The sequence below is a fragment of the Anomaloglossus baeobatrachus genome, chromosome 6, assembly GCF_048569485.1.
Source record: "Anomaloglossus baeobatrachus isolate aAnoBae1 chromosome 6, aAnoBae1.hap1, whole genome shotgun sequence".
NCBI classification, from domain to species: domain Eukaryota; kingdom Metazoa; phylum Chordata; class Amphibia; order Anura; family Aromobatidae; genus Anomaloglossus; species Anomaloglossus baeobatrachus.
This window is the reverse complement of record NC_134358.1, coordinates 59,569,630-59,585,478: the sequence shown is the minus strand read 5'-3', so window position 1 is coordinate 59,585,478 and position 15,849 is coordinate 59,569,630. Positions and strand designations below refer to the sequence as shown.

Sequence of the window (15,849 nt, the reverse complement as noted above, 5' to 3'; positions counted from 1 at the left end):
TATATATATATATATATATATATATATATATATATATATATATATATAAACAATAGCAGTCAATTAAATTTCTATTTTCATTGCGTGAGTTGAATACCAATGAAAGAATTTAATTATTTTACATCGGGTACATTGCATTTTCTATTATAAAGGAACACAAAGGCACCAGAAAGAAGCATACAATTGTGAGCAGATAAATAATTGTTAAGTAACTTCAAGGTGTGTGGAACATAAATGAACAATATAGTGGGCATTAGAGAGTTTTTCACATTTGTCTGGTATGAACGCTACTGCTGCCTTTATTCCAAATTTTAAAAGGGATCAAGATTGAACAAATATTTAAACTATTTTCCTATAAAAACCTGAGGTATATGGTTCATACACTTTAAGTGTAGGATTATGCCAGGCAGCCTGAACTGACTTTTTAAACTTTGACAGACAAAGCTGTCTCTGCTCGTGAGGCTATACTACAGAAGCAGCAGAATATTGATTATGAGGCCGTCAGCCACACAGGTACTTAGTGAAGGCTTTAAGACTTAACCTTGGCTCTTCTCCTTTCCAAGATTAATACCCTTCCGGGTCAGCACAGTAGAGGTAAACCTTACTGCCATGCCACAATAGCTTCTATTATGAGCGTTTAGGACTCGGGACTTGAGGATATGAAAAGAAACAATACTTCAGCCAAATATTAAGACTTGATTTTTGCATCAACATCTCTTCTCCAAAGAGATGACCTTTTAGGACAACATGGTAGAGGTAAAATTAGCTACCATGACTCAGTAGCTGTAAGAGGTTGGTATTTTGAGACTGACTGTTCAATGATGCCCTTATCAAGACATTTGTAGCTTATAGTGTATTGAATACTTCTAAGTGGGATATTGAATGATTCTGTCATGTGATGTTTAGCCTTGCACACACCTGCTGGCATGGCGTCATCGGACACTGTTAATACCATAGAGTAAAACAAGCAATCTGAGGCACTGGATTATTCATCCAGAGCCGGGCGTTGGCTGGTTCAGGTTCACTGGTCTTCAGCTCTGCAGGAGTTAATTCCTGTAAACTTGTGAGCAGGATCTAAGTGCTCAGGTTGCTAATTGCCACGTGCAGCTGTCTCCTCCCTATTTAAAGCACGGCTTCCTTCCAGCATATGCCGATGACAGCTTTAGCAATCCCGGTCTTGGTGGTTATCCTGTTAATGGTGATCCGTGTTGCGCTTTTGAATGGTATGAGCGTTGCCATGTTGTGCATTAATTCGTTCCCTTTTTCATTGCTCCCCAGTATTGCTTCTGCTCTGTGTTTTCAGTGCTGTGTGTATGAGCTTCCGTACTTCCTTGTCTATATTTTTGTGGGGTTTTGTCTTTGTGTTTTCCAGTCCACCCCAAGGGAGTGGGAGAGGGGGAGTAAGATCAGGGCTCGGACAGTAGTCAGGGTCATGCTGAGAACCAGAAGAACAACACTTGGCACATATCAAGAGCACACACTCAAGATGAGTGTCATGGTGGGGGCTCGGACCTTACTACCATCAAGCTTAACTCTGAGATAAGTGACAGCGCAGGATCTCAAGTCTGAGGGACAGACTATGGGCCACCTGTCCTGTAATTACATACCCCCTGATAGATACACAATAATAATATCAGTTCTTTTGGTCTGTAAACTTGCTTTTGGCTAACAATAGTCATGACAAAGCTTTTGAAGCAAAGATTTCCATTTGGTCTAGCGTCTCCCTGGCTCCCGGCTGTCCTTCCTTACGTCACTTTGACTAGTGTTATCTGAATTTTCGGGAGACTCATTTTGGAACCCCATATATATTTATAGAGGTCACTAGTGCATTATGTATTGGCTTTAATTTTTTTTACTATATTTGCTAAAAAATTTTATCCTTCACATCTCCCAGATTATTTTTGTATGTATCTTTATAAACTGCCATCTTGTGGACGAAATTGAAATGGCAAGGTGTACTTTATCCAGGCGTTTTTGAAATTAATTGAATTTTGTAAAACTTTAGGAAATTCGCTGGACTCAATGAATTCAAACATTATACGATTCAACTTGCATTAATCATTAGAAGATTACATGACATAAGCTACATCTATACAGGCTTTCCCATAAAATCTTGCAGCTATCCTATCACATTGTATAGCACAACCAATCAAGAAAGACAATCATAGCCTGTGTAAAATCAGAGGCAGGGAATGCAGCAGCTATTTTTTAGTGAATCGGGATAGCGAGAGGATGTCAAAGATGACAAAGATCTTTAAAAATCAAACAATAGTGTCTGGAACAGGACTGCAGTGAAAACACTCACCATCCATATACCTGTAACCACTAATTTGAGATCACTTTGGCATAAGAAAGGCTGCATTTGTATTAATGAGCTTGAGAAGTGTTCAATACAGTCCTAGGAGACCTCATAGTTTTAAGGTTTGCTGAAAATCATTTTTTTTCAACTTGACAAAGCTGGGAAATTCAAATTTTATAAGATTCACTCATTTCAAGATGGTGTTTTATTCATTTGGTCAGTCCTTTTATGCTATTTCTTGCTGGCTATCTATCTATTTAGTAACTTTCATTCATGAATTAATGCATGTGTGCCACCCCCGGTAGACCTTTGATGTCACTGTGGTGGTTCCAAGTGGCGATGGGACCATACCAGGCCCGATCAAAAGGCTTTTCTAATGGGGAGTTAAAAATAATGTTAAAAAGGAGAGAAAAATAATATAAATAAATAGTTTGAAACGCTATTTGGGATGTTCGGCTTTGGTATGGCCGGGCACTGCTGGAGGTTCCCATGAGTTAGGTGACGATGCGCAGTGCCAGAGGGTTGTCCCCTCGCCTAGTTGGGGGGGACTAGGGCTGGCTCCTGGGGATGTTGAGGTAGGGATGGCGCAGTAGATAATAAATCCAGCCAGAGACAGGACAGGGAGCTTTTACCTTTTTACTGGAGCTCTGCAAAACTTTTCTCACAGCATGCAGAGATGGTGGTTCTTTCTGCCCTGATTAGAGTTGGCTTCTCTGCTGTATGGTGTTAGTGTACTCTTCCTCTGCTGCTATTTCCCTATCTGAGAATAGGTTTATTGATATCCTGGAATTTTCAAGATAAGAGAACTCTGGATTTTGAATCCCCTCCGGCGAGCAGGTGACTGAAATCCTGAAGGAAATCTCACTGTTTCTTCCAGAGGTTTCCAGACTCATACGTGTCACTGTGCTCCCAGGAAATTCACTGCACCTTATAAAAAGGCTGATAGCAGTCTCTCAGTTTGCCACTGACCTTGAAAGTCCTGGTGGCCTAGGGACTGATACCCTGCCAATGTGTAGCTGGCTTTCCAGAGGTTTTAGCAGTCACCTGAGGACAGGACCATCTCCATATTACACTCCTCACTTCACCTAACACGTCCACCCTCCTGCCACTCCAACTCTGACTAAATTTACCTCACATCTAAGCTCCTTCCCTATCTCCTTCTAGGACGCACACTCAAGCGTTGGTTTTATTTCAAGTGAACAGCCCCAGTAAGGGAGTATGAGCAAATATATGCTTGTCGTGAACAGCAAAGAAAACCAATTCCCATTAAAGCTGACAATGCATGTTATACAGATTGAAATACACATGCAGTTATTATCTGTGGCAACTAGGCTCAGAGCGCCACACATATTTGTATAAAACCTTATTACTGCATCATCTCAATTGACCATGCAGCACTTAACATTTTTAAAGTTTCTGGATATAAGTTTAAACTAGACTGACATTCATAATTCCTTGCCGTATCCTCAAACATATGTCAGAAGAAATCTATGTCACTGAGTGTTTATTTAATATCACGGACCTTTAACATAGAATAAAAAATAAGTAAAAAAAATCATATCCTTGCTTCCAGTCCTTGAGCTTAAGATTTTGTATGGTGTTCAGTCACAAACAATCCAATTTTATTGTATAAAAACATTTAGGCTCATTTTAATGATGGTGAGCTGCAATATTAGAGACAGCCATAAACAATAACGGTACATTTTTTAACTGAACTTAGTCATATTATTTCAACTGTATACAACCACTTTATTTTCTAACATTATGTTACTAATCACATATAAATTGGTAGAATTTACTTTCTGGAAAGTTTCTGGGCTTCATGAAAATAACTAGATCACGTCAACTGTTAAATTCTTACCATCACAAGTTGGAAGGGGATGGCTCCACCAGTGATTCCTCTCACATAACAAAGGTTCTTCATGGCTTAGTGTATAACCGGGCTGACATCCAAAGGAAACAGTAGACCCAAAAGAAAAGTCATAGCCGTAACGATGACCATGTACAGGAATTCCTGGGTCCAAGCATGAATGTGTATCCACTGTTACACCTAAAAAAATTAACATGTCATAATTAAATATTTACATCTATCTACAGTTAGGTCCAGAAATATTTGGACAGTGACACAAGTTTTGTTATTTTAGCTGTTTACAAAAACATGTTCAGAAATACAATTATATATATAATATGGGCTGAAAGTGCACACTCCCAGCTGCAATATGAGAGTTTTCACATCCAAATCGGAGAAAGGGTTTAGGAATCATAGCTCTGTAATGCATAGCCTCCTCTTTTTCAAGGGACCAAAAGTAATTGGACAAGGGACTCTAAGGGCTGCAATTAACTCTGAAGGCGTCTCCCTCGTTAACCTGTAATCAGTGAAGTAGTTAAAAGGTCTGGGGTTGATTACAGGTGTGTGGTTTTGCATTTGGAAGCTGTTGCTGTGACCAGACAACATGCGGTCTAAGGAACTCTCAATTGAGGTGAAGCAGAACATCATGAGGCTGAAAAAAAAGGAAAAATCCATCAGAGAGATAGCAGACATGCTTGGAGTAGCAAAATCAACAGTCGGGTACATTCTGAGAAAAAAGGAATTGACTGGTGAGCTTGGGAACTCAAAAAGGCCTGGGCGTCCACGGATGACAACAGTGGTGGATGATCGCTGCATACTTTCTTTGGTGAAGAAGAACCCGTTCACAACATCAACTGAAGTCCAGAACACTCTCAGTGAAGTAGGTGTATCTGTCTCTAAGTCAACAGTAAAGAGAAGACTCCATTAAAGTAAATACAAAGGGTTCACATCTAGATGCAAACCATTCATCAATTCCAAAAATAGACAGGCCAGAGTTAAATTTGCTGAAAAACACCTCATGAAGCTAGCTCAGTTCTGGAAAAGTATTCTATGGACAGATGAGACAAGGATCAACCTGTACCAGAATGATGGGAAGAAAAAAGTTTGGAGAAGAAAGGGAACGGCACATGATCCAAGGCACACCACATCCTCTGTAAAACATGGTGGAGGCAACGTGATGGCATGGGCATGCATGGCTTTCAATGGCACTGGGTCACTTGTGTTTATTGATGACATAACAGGAGACAAGAGTATCCGGATGAATTCTGAAGTGTACCAGGATATACTTTCAGCCCAGATTCAGCCAAATGCCGCAAAGTTGATCGGACGGCGCTTCATAGTACAGATGGACAATGACCCCAAGCATACAGCCAAAGCTACCCAGGAGTTCATGAGTGCAAAAAAGTGGAACATTCTGCAATGGCCAAGTCAATCACCAGATCTTAACCCAATTGAGCATGCATTTCACTTGCTCAAATCCAGACTTAAGACGGAAAGACCCACAAACAAGCAAGACCTGAAGGCTGCGGCTGTAAAGGCCTGGCAAAGCATTAAGAAGGAGGAAACCCAGCGTTTGGTGATGTCCATGGGTTCCAGACTTAAGGCAGTGATTGCCTCCAAAGGATTCGCAACAAAATATTGAAAATAAAAATATTTTGTTTGGGTTTGGTTTATTTGTCCAATTACTTTTGACCTCCTAAAATGTGGAGTGTTTGTAAAGAAATGTGTACAATTACTACAATTTCTATCAGATATTTTTGTTCAAACCTTCAAATTAAACGTTACAATCTGCACTTGAATTCTGTTGTAGAGGTTTCATTTCAAATCCAATGTGGTGGCATGCAGAGCCCAACTCGCGAAAATTGTGTCACTGTCCAAATATTTCTGGACCTAACTGTATCTATTTATCTATCTATTATCTATCTATCTATCTATCTATCTATTTATTAGTTATCTGTCTATCTATCTACCATCAATCTAATCTTATTACTTGTATATCTACAACAAAAAGACTCGGGGGCTACCTGATGACCAGAAATTAGGGAGCCCCCCCATCAGGATATGCCTCTTCTGATTTGTGTCACACTTTGATAGTAGTCAAGTGACAATGCAACTGTTTTCTATTAATGTGCAATTTGGTTATGAAGTGATGGATACCCATGGAATGTGATGCATGAAGTGAAATTTGGAGTATGGAGAGTAAGTATTTAGTCTAGTTTGGGGTCTTGTTTAAAAAGGTTATTGTCATGGTTCCACCTCCTAGTCCACATGGCTAAGGGGCAGAGACTTCCCTTGGCCCTCACTTCCAGAGCTTGGATGCTTTAAATTCTGCCATCTCTAGTGAACCAGCGCCCGCTATAAGCTTAGCACTGCTTTGCCTGTGATTGCTGGTCCCTGTAAGTGTTTCCTGATCCATCCTTCCCCTGTGCTCTGTCTGTGTTCCGTCCCACCTCCTTCCTTCCCACAATAGCCCCAGTCATTCCCCCTTCTCCTACCTTCCCACTCGGTTGCTTCCTCTGGTACTGACCTCGGCCTGACCTTGACCCTGCTTTTGCTCGTTCCTCCAGTCTTCTTTCTCACTGTACTGTATATGACCTGGCCTGCCTGACCATCACCCGCATGCCCCGTGGCCTCTGTATTCTGGCTGACTCAGCAGGGCAGTGCTCCAGCACACACTGTTAGTCCACCTCTATGCTAATTCAGCTCTGTGTAGTATCTTTTCCTGCAAGGCTCCAGCTCCCCCTGGTGGTAGCCTGACAGTTATCCACTACTTTTACACTTATGGTCTATCCTTACGACAGGTCATCAATGTCTAATCGGTTGGAGTCCGCACTTCTGCCAATCAACTGTACTCTATTAGTGTGCAATTTGGTTATGAAGTGATGGATACCCATGGAATGTGATGCATGAAGTGAAATTTGGGGTATGGAGAGTAAGTATTTAGTCTAGTTTGTTGTCTTGTTTAAAAAGGATTTTGTCATGGTTCCACCTCCTAGTCCACATGGGTAAGGGGCAGAGACTTCCCTCGGGCCTCACTTCCAGAGCTTGGATGCTTTAAATTCTGCCATCTCTAGTGAACCAGCGCCCGCTATAAGCTTAGCACTGCTTTGCCTGTGATTGCTGGTCCTTGTAAGTGTTTCCTGATCCATCCTTCCCCTGTGCTCTGTCTGTGTTCCGTCCCACCTCCTTCCTTCCCACAATAGCCCCAGTCGTTCCCCCTTCTCCTACCTTCCCACTCGGTTGCTTCCTCTGGTACTGACCTCGGCCTGACCTTGACCCTGCTTTTGCTCGTTCCTCCAGTCTTCTTTCTCACTGTACTGTATATGACCTGGCCTGCCTGACCATCACCCGCATGCCCCGTGGACTCTGTATTCTGGCTGACTCTGCAGGGCAGTGCTCCAGCACACACTGTTAGTCCCCCTCTATGCTAATTCAGCTCTGTGTAGTATCTTTTCCTGCAGGGCTCCAGCTCCCCCTGGTGGCAGCCTGACAGTTATCCACTACTTTTACACTTATGGCCTATCCTTAGGACAGGTTATCAATGTCTAATCGGTTGGAGTCCACACTTCTGCCAATCAACTGTACTCGGTGCTGGCAACGGCAGCCAGAAATGCTCAGTTCTGAAACTACCCATCCTCTGATAGTGATCGCTGTTGGGTACTGCACATCAATCTCCTATTGATTTTAATGGGAGGTGGATGTGCAGTACCCGGCAACTGCCTCTATCAGTTGGCAAGGCTGCTCCAGAAAAAAGCATTTCTAGCTGCCTGGTGCCACCATCGGCACAGGGGACAGTTGATCGTTGAATATGGGTTGTCAGACCATGGCCGTCAAGACACTGATGACCTATCCTAAGGATAAGTCATCAAAGAGTGGACAACCTCTTTAAGTTAGCAGAATATTATAAGCCATGCCCTTCAAAAAAGCCACTAACTTCTGCTTACATGCCACCCTTATAGAGTTTTCCAAGGTTGGTATCTCTGGTCTTTGGTCAAAGTCTGTTCTCAAGAGTTAATGACTCTTAAGCAGATCATACACTTTCAATAACAGACTGAAGTTTGCTTGGGCAGCTAGTTCTCCCATTCCCCCTTTCTACCTCAAAGAAAAAAAAATATTTTATGTCAATATATATGGTACTTACTCTCATAATGTATTTTAAATCCATTATTAGATCGACTGTTGTCCGTAGTGAAGAGAAGATAAAGGTAATTCAAGCTGCTGAACAGAAATTGTGGCACTTGGGTGCCATTGTATGATCCCACAATTGGTGATAACAAGTTCGGACCATCATGTACTTCCAAGACGTCGTAATTAAGTTCAGTTTGAAATCTGTTGAAATTAATTAAAAAAGGGATGATATAGTGATTTCATTTACTGGACATTTTTTTTACCTATCTAACTCTTTTTCTCCTGTTCTTTTGATTTGAAATCCCATTCAAAATTCCCTTTTAACATGAATACCCACCCACTGACAGCTGCATGCAATGACTTTCATAGCGGAAAACCCAGCTTATTAGCCAAGGGATGTGAAAAAAGCTGCAGACAGCCACACAATCCTTCTACAGCAACCACTGCAGAAAAAATATATTAGCAGCTACATTATTAAACTAATGGTTGACCATGCTAAACAAGTGGTTTTCTCCAGAGTGGACATCACAGTTTCATCTGTTTGCTCAACTCTTGCTGAAAAAGTTAGGGTACAAGTTGCACATTAAGTAAATGCAGGCTTGTACATCTTTGCAGTGTGCAGTTTGCATGCGGTCAGGATTCTTTGGTGATGGACGGTCATGTGACCACAAGTATCCAATTTGAATACTTATTGCCACAAAAAGATTAGAGATATCTGGCCTTGCTCAATTCACTTAGGCAAGATCACACACATGTACTTGGGATGTGAAGGTTTGTACGTGAATCACATACTGATGGTAACACGCCCACAGCTCTGTCATCGGGACTATAGAATCCTGACAGTGTGGCCATTTCAAAGGATTTACAACTCATTCAAGGGGAAAGGGGGATCAGAAAATTACCTATTGTTTAAATCAAGTTTCTATGTTAAATGTATTTTTTTAATGTTGCCAATGTTTTGTTTTTCAGAAACATGTCACAATCTGTAATAAAAATATACATAAGAAAGTTGCAATTTTCATAATGGCCAAAGCTTTTTAAAAAAACTTTAGCTTAATATTGTTTCAGGAAACATTACATGTACATTATCCACCAAGGTCAGACTCTGTCCTTATATTTTTGGATTGAAGTGTTTACTGAGCATGTGCAAAGTTTATTATGAAGGGATGGGATCAGGGTCAGCTGTTACTTTGCCTATTGTGATTGGTGGATTCAGTCTTATATACAGTGGAAGTCCACCAGTGGCAGAAGACCACGACTCAACACAACAAGACCACGACAGAAGACTCTGGGCCTGTGAGTCTGGGGGGAGCCCAGTGATAATACAAACCCCATCCTTTATCTGACATCACACCTTTAATTATCGACCTCTTATAATTGCATGTAAGTGGATTATGTCTCTACATCATCCATACAATGCGGGCGCAATGGAATCATTGGCTGTCCAATGAGGCAAAGTGAGACGCAATTGTGCAAGTTTCTGATTCCATCGGCGCAGGCCCGAGACTTCAGCACTGCGTTGATGACAGAGACATCATCCACTTACATGCAATTAGAAGATATGGCATTTGAAAGGACCAGGGCAGTATTTGAAGAGACTGGAGAGGCGTTAATCACAATCTGAAGACACCGATCAGACTGAACAGCCCAATTTACATGCAGTGCAGGACAAATATAAAACCTTTTCTGAAGTGCAGTTTACAGGGGCTCATCTGAGGATGTAAATGGGTTGCAGGAATCCCATTCACATGATCTAAAGCTGGGTTTACACACTGCAACATCGCAAAGGACATCGCTGTAACGTCACCGGTTTTGTGACGTTACAGCAACCTCCCCAGCGACATTGCAGTGTGTGAAACACATCAGCGACCTGGCCCCTGCTGTGAAGTTGTGATCGCTACAAATCGTTCAGGACCATTCCTAGGTCCTTTGTTTCCCGCTGTGCAGCATGCATCGCTAGAAAGTCTCAGTGTGTAAATCCAGCTTAAAAAAAGCAGGTGAACTTCACCCAACTTCATTTAATGCCACGCGGCTCTGTCTGTGTGCCGTGTAAATAAATAAATAATTAAAAAATCCGGCGTGCGGTCCCCCTCTATTTTAATACCAGCCAGATAAAGCCATACGGCTGCAGGCTGGTATTCTCAGGATGGGGAGCCCCACGTTATGGGGAGCCCCCCAGCCTAACAATATCAGTCAGCAGCCGCCCAGAATTGCCGCATACATTATATGCGACAGTTCTGGGACTGTACCCGGCTCTTCCCGATTTGCCCTGGTGCGTTGGCAAATCGGGGTAATAAGGAGTTATTGGCAGTCCATAGCTGCCAATAAGTCCTAGATTAATCATGTCAGGCGTCTCCCCGAGATACCTTCCATGATTAATCTGTAAATTACAGTTAAAAAACACACACCCGAAAAATCCAATCCTTTATTAGAAATAAAAAACACTAACAAATTCCCTCATTACCAATTTATTACCCACAACAAAGCCCTCCATGTCCGGCGTAATCCACGGTCCTCCAGCGTCGCATCCAGCTCTGCTGCATGCAGGTGACAGGAGCAGCAGAAGACGCAGCCGCTCCTGTCACCTCCACGCAGCTAATGAAGACAGCCTTGTGATCGGCTGAGCTGTCACTGAGGTTAGCTGGATCCAGCGGTGGATGCAGCGGTGGCCGCGGGTAACCTCAATGACAGTTCAGCTGATAGCGCTACTCACCGCCGCTCCTGTCAGCTCCACAATGAGGTGAGTAGCCCGATCAGCTGAGCTGTCACTGAGGTTAATCGCGGCCACCGCTGGATCCAGTGGCGGCCACCGGGTAACCTCAGTGACAGCAGCTGGTAACCTCAGTGACAGCAGCTGATCGCGTTACTCACCTCATTTGCTGGTGATTCCCCCCCCCCTCTCTCATACTCACCGATCCCCGATCACTGGCCCTGCACGGCGTTCACACTGCTCCGGCGGCTTTTCCTTTTTTGAAAAAGCCGGCCGCTCATTAAACAATCTCGTATTCCTTGCTTTCCCCGCCCACCGGAAAATGTGATTGGTTGCAGTGAGACACGCCCACAAGCTGAGTGACAGCTGTGTCACTGCACCCAATCACAGCAGCCGGTGGGCGTGTCTATACTGTGCAGTAAAATAAATAAATAAATAATTAAAAAATCCGGCGTGCGGTCCCCCCTATTTTAATACCAGCCAGATAAAGCCATACGGCTGCAGGCTGGTATTCTCAGGATGGGGAGCTCCACGTTATGGGGAGCCCCCCAGCCTAACAATATCAGTCAGCAGCCGCCCAGAATTGCCGCATACATTAGATGCGACAGTTCTGGGACTGTACCCGGCTCTTCCCGATTTGCCCTGGTGCGTTGGCAAATTGGGGTAATAAGGAATTATTGGCAGCCCATAACTGCCAATAAGTCCTAGATTAATCCTGTCAGGCATCTCCCCGAGATTCCTTCCATGATTAATCTGTAAATTACAGTAAATAAACACACACCCGAAAAATCCTTTATTAGAAATAAAAAACACTAACAAATTCCCTCATTACCAATTTATTACCCACAACAAAGCCCTCCATGTCCGGCATAATCCACGGTCCTCCAGCGTCGCATCCAGCTCTGCTGCATGCAGGTGACTGGATCCAGCGGTGGATGCAGCGGTGGCCGCGGGTAACCTCAGTGACAGCTCAGCTGACGCTACTCACCGCCGCTCCGGTCAGCTCCACACAGCAACTGAGGTGAGTATCGCGATCAGCTGAGCTGTCACTGAGGTTAATCGCGGCCACCGCTGCATCCACCGCTGCATCCAGTGACAGCTCAGCCGATCACAAGGCTGTCTTCATTAGCTGTGCAGTCCCAGAACTGTCGCATGTAATGTATGCGGCAATTCTGGGCGGCTGCTGACTGATATTGTTAGGCTGGGGGGCTCCCCATAACGTGGAGCTCCCCATCCTGAGAATACCAGCCTGCAGCCGTATGGCTTTATCTGGCTGGTATTAAAATAGGGGGGGACCGCACGCCGGATTTTTTAATTATTTATTTATTTACACGGCACACAGACAGAGCCGCGCGGCATTAAATTAAGTCGGGTGAAGTTCACTTGCTTTTTTTTACACGTCCCCAACGACCAGCTAGTCGCTCTGCAGGTCCGGATCGCTGTTTGGTCGTTGGCCAGGTCTGCCTGTTTGACAGCTCACCAGAGATTTTGTAGCGATCCCGGCTAGGTTGAGATCGCAGGTTGGATCGCTAGAAAGTCTCAGTGTGTAAACCCAGCTTAAGAAGATGATGTGCAGGATTTATAAGCAGAAGAAACTGGTGACAGGTTCCCTTTAACAGCATGTGTAGTATATATCTTGGCCTGGACAGATAATCTCCTTCACATTAGAATCTTCATATTTTGAGTACAAAACTACACATATTTTCATGAAACATCTTAGTTGGCTACACGAGTATAATAAGCATCTTGTTTCTAACCTTAATGCACTCAAGCTATAATATAGTAAAATTTATTAGTCTGGCTTTAGGAGAAAACAGAAGAAAACCCTAATAATGAGATTTCTTAAGGATAAGAAGGGTCAAATATGACCTACTTGAGTTAATCCACATTTCAGCACTTAAGGATTTTGGGAAATCTGCTACAGCTTTCATGTAATGTATATAAAGCAGATTATTTATTATACATTTTTGTTCTAATAAGGAAATAAATGTAATGCTTAAAGAAGTCTTGAGTCTTGACCTTTCAAATGTAATTTTAATGGAGCGTCCAGTTTCTGCTTCAATCACCCATTCACAATTCAAAGAGTCTTTATAATAACCAGGCCACCCAGGAGAAAGTATGACTCCACTGGGAGCTGAGAAATGTCCTCCACACGGAGCTGAAAATGAGAGAAAAAATAAATTAATATCAGATTTAGTTTTCAGTTACACGCAATGCAATTCTCTTGCCTAAGAACATATAGCTTCCTTGATTCCTCTGTGCAAAGCATCTTGCACACAGGTGATGCTCTGCTGCAATAGAGAGCTAGTATTGACATTATTCCTTTGTGCAGAGAATTGTGCACACATGTGATGTTCTGTTGCGCTTTCCTGAACTACAGATCCGGCAGGGACTTGTTTCCTTTGTGCAGAGCATCTTGAATTTGGAGATGTTCTGCTTTTTTTCTCTGAGCACTTGCTTTAAAGTTGTTTGACAGCACAGGAATCCAGGCAGGTTCTGGGAGGTGCTGATTACTCCGGTGTTCCACCATCCTGGTACTTGCCCTGTTTCTTTACTGAACATGCTCTTCCAGAACCTCACCAGTCGTACTTCCTGGTTCTGCAGTTCTGCTCTATGATTGAGTTTTGTTTGCGCTCTGATCTGAGTATTTTTTAACCCTGGAGTATTATTTGACGCCTCCCTGCCCACTCCTTGTTTTTGTCATTACCTCCTGGCTTTGGACCTTGGATTACTTCCTGACCACATCTTTGTCTGCTCCCTTAATCTATACATACTCTTCTGAAATTCTGACCTTGGCCTGTGACTTGACTGTGTTTCTGCTTACTCCCTGTGCCCTGACGTGTCCTCCTGTTACCCGACCCCAGCTTGTCTGCCTACTCTTCAGTCTATACTATCCGGAAGTAGAGACTAACATCACAATAGCTATAAAGAAAGCAGTATTTTTTGCTACATCCAATGTTGCCGTATGATTTAACAATAAATCTTTAACTCCTTCACCTACAAGCCTGTTTTCACATTCCTCACCAGGCCAATATTTTCCAATTTTGACCAGTGTCAATTAATTAATAACACTGAAATGGTTCATCGGATCCCAGTGATTCTGAGATTATGTTTTTCAAGACATATTGTACTTTATGATACTGGTAAAGTTTGGATGATACTTTTTTTTTTTTTTTTTTTAAATATAGGAAATTTGGCAAAATACATTTTTCAATTTTAAAACTTTATTTTTTTCTCTTAAACCAGAGTTATGTTACACAAAATAGCTAATAAATTACATTTCCCACATGTCTACTTTATATCAGCATCATTTTTTTCAACAATATTTTTTGTTAGGAAGTTAAAAGAGTTAAACGTTTATCAGTAACTTCTCCTTTTTGCAATAAAATTTACAAAATGATTTTTTAAAGCATCACATTACATGGATTCATTCAGTATAATGATGCACCAGAATTACTCCAGACTCCATTTGGCTGCTGTTTAGCAAAGTCCGTCTTTTCAAAAGTGCACAAATACATTGTTGACCACACTTTTGAACATGTCTAAAAAGATGCCTAAAACGTTGGACACTGCCAGACTACAGGCCAGACAACAGTGATAACTGACTCTTTATGCTACTACTGTGATATTCCTTTGGGAATTTTCTCTGAATCACATTTTTCAGAGCTTCAAACATAAACCCCACACTCAGCGTAGAGTGCAGAATTAAGGTGAGCCAAGCCTTGCTGAGACTTTTGGGTGCCAGAGTGAACAAATCAACAGCAATTCATCTTATCGGAGCTGCAGGGTCTCACTGAGTGAAGCATTCAGCCGGTAACTCTGATGTTCATTGTGGTCATACCCAGCGTTTATGAATAGCTGTACTTTACTTTTATCACAGTCGCCGGAGTAGTAGTAGTAGTCATGGATCGTGGATTACAAAGAAGCTTTGTTTAAAAATGTTTTATAATAAATTGGTGAGTGAAGGAAAGTGTAGGGCAGTCCTTATTCCATTGATCCATTTTTTTCCTATGTGTGTATTTCTTTTAGTTTACACTCCCAGGGTTAGTAATGGGGGTGTCTCATAGCCCTCTCTCCATTACTAATCCTTCAGCTTGATGCCAGCCAATAATACACAGATGATATGAATTCCTGAACCTATTGCCTTGGTTGCCACCGCACCAGGGAAATTGGGAAGAGCCAAAGTGATGCACCAGAATAGGTGCATATATGTGATCTACCAATTCTTAGGCAGCTGCGGGCTGATATTTTATCCTGGGAAGGGCCAAATAACTATGACCCTTCCCAGCCTGATACTACCAGCTCACACCTGTGTGCTTTACCTTGGCTTATTATCAAAAATAGGGGAGACCCCACACTTTTTGTAAAATTAATTACTTATTAACTTTTACCAGGCTAACAACACCCTTTAGTGCCAAATGAAAGGCATTAAAGGGTGCAAGTGTAAAGCCTGCTTTAATCTAAGCTGTCCCTCCTACATCAACTCTCCCTGAACTGCACTTTCCTTATATATAGGTTGGGTTCAGACAGCTAATCAAAAAGATCTTGTGCGGGTCAAGACACTAAATTGCAGACGTGGCTGTCTAGTAGTGTAGCTTTGTGAATTTGTCTGAATATCCGTAGAGTGCAGAAGTAGCCAGCAATTTACCTGCACAATTCTAGTCCGTTAATCTGGCGAAAGTTGTTAATGTTGTGTTTTTTTTACAGACTTTCATCAATGACCATTGACTAAAACGGGTCAGTGTGTATTCTGATTTACTATCAGACACTTCACGACCTTTGACGGATCTTTCCGTCATGGAGCGTGTGCCGTTAAGCCCCGCCCCCTGCCGCGGGCAGGATGCGGCGATCGGCGCACATATC

The 15,849-nt window shown here is 42.5% G+C and overlaps 1 protein-coding gene across 7 annotated transcripts in view; it reads right to left on the bottom strand.

Annotated features, from left to right (window-relative positions):
* The window catches only part of CSMD3 (CUB and Sushi multiple domains 3), a 2,007,504-nt gene that overhangs the window by 868,757 nt on the left and 1,122,898 nt on the right, over positions 1-15,849 (bottom strand). For all 7 annotated transcript variants that reach the window (XM_075352941.1, XM_075352934.1, XM_075352935.1 and 4 more), the window contains 3 exons: positions 13,006-13,144; positions 8,290-8,477; positions 4,161-4,349 (listed from right to left, as the gene is read on the bottom strand). In XM_075352941.1, the coding sequence (XP_075209056.1) occupies positions 4,161-4,349; positions 8,290-8,477; positions 13,006-13,144 (516 nt within the window). The remainder of the gene's footprint in view (positions 1-4,160; positions 4,350-8,289; positions 8,478-13,005; positions 13,145-15,849) is intronic.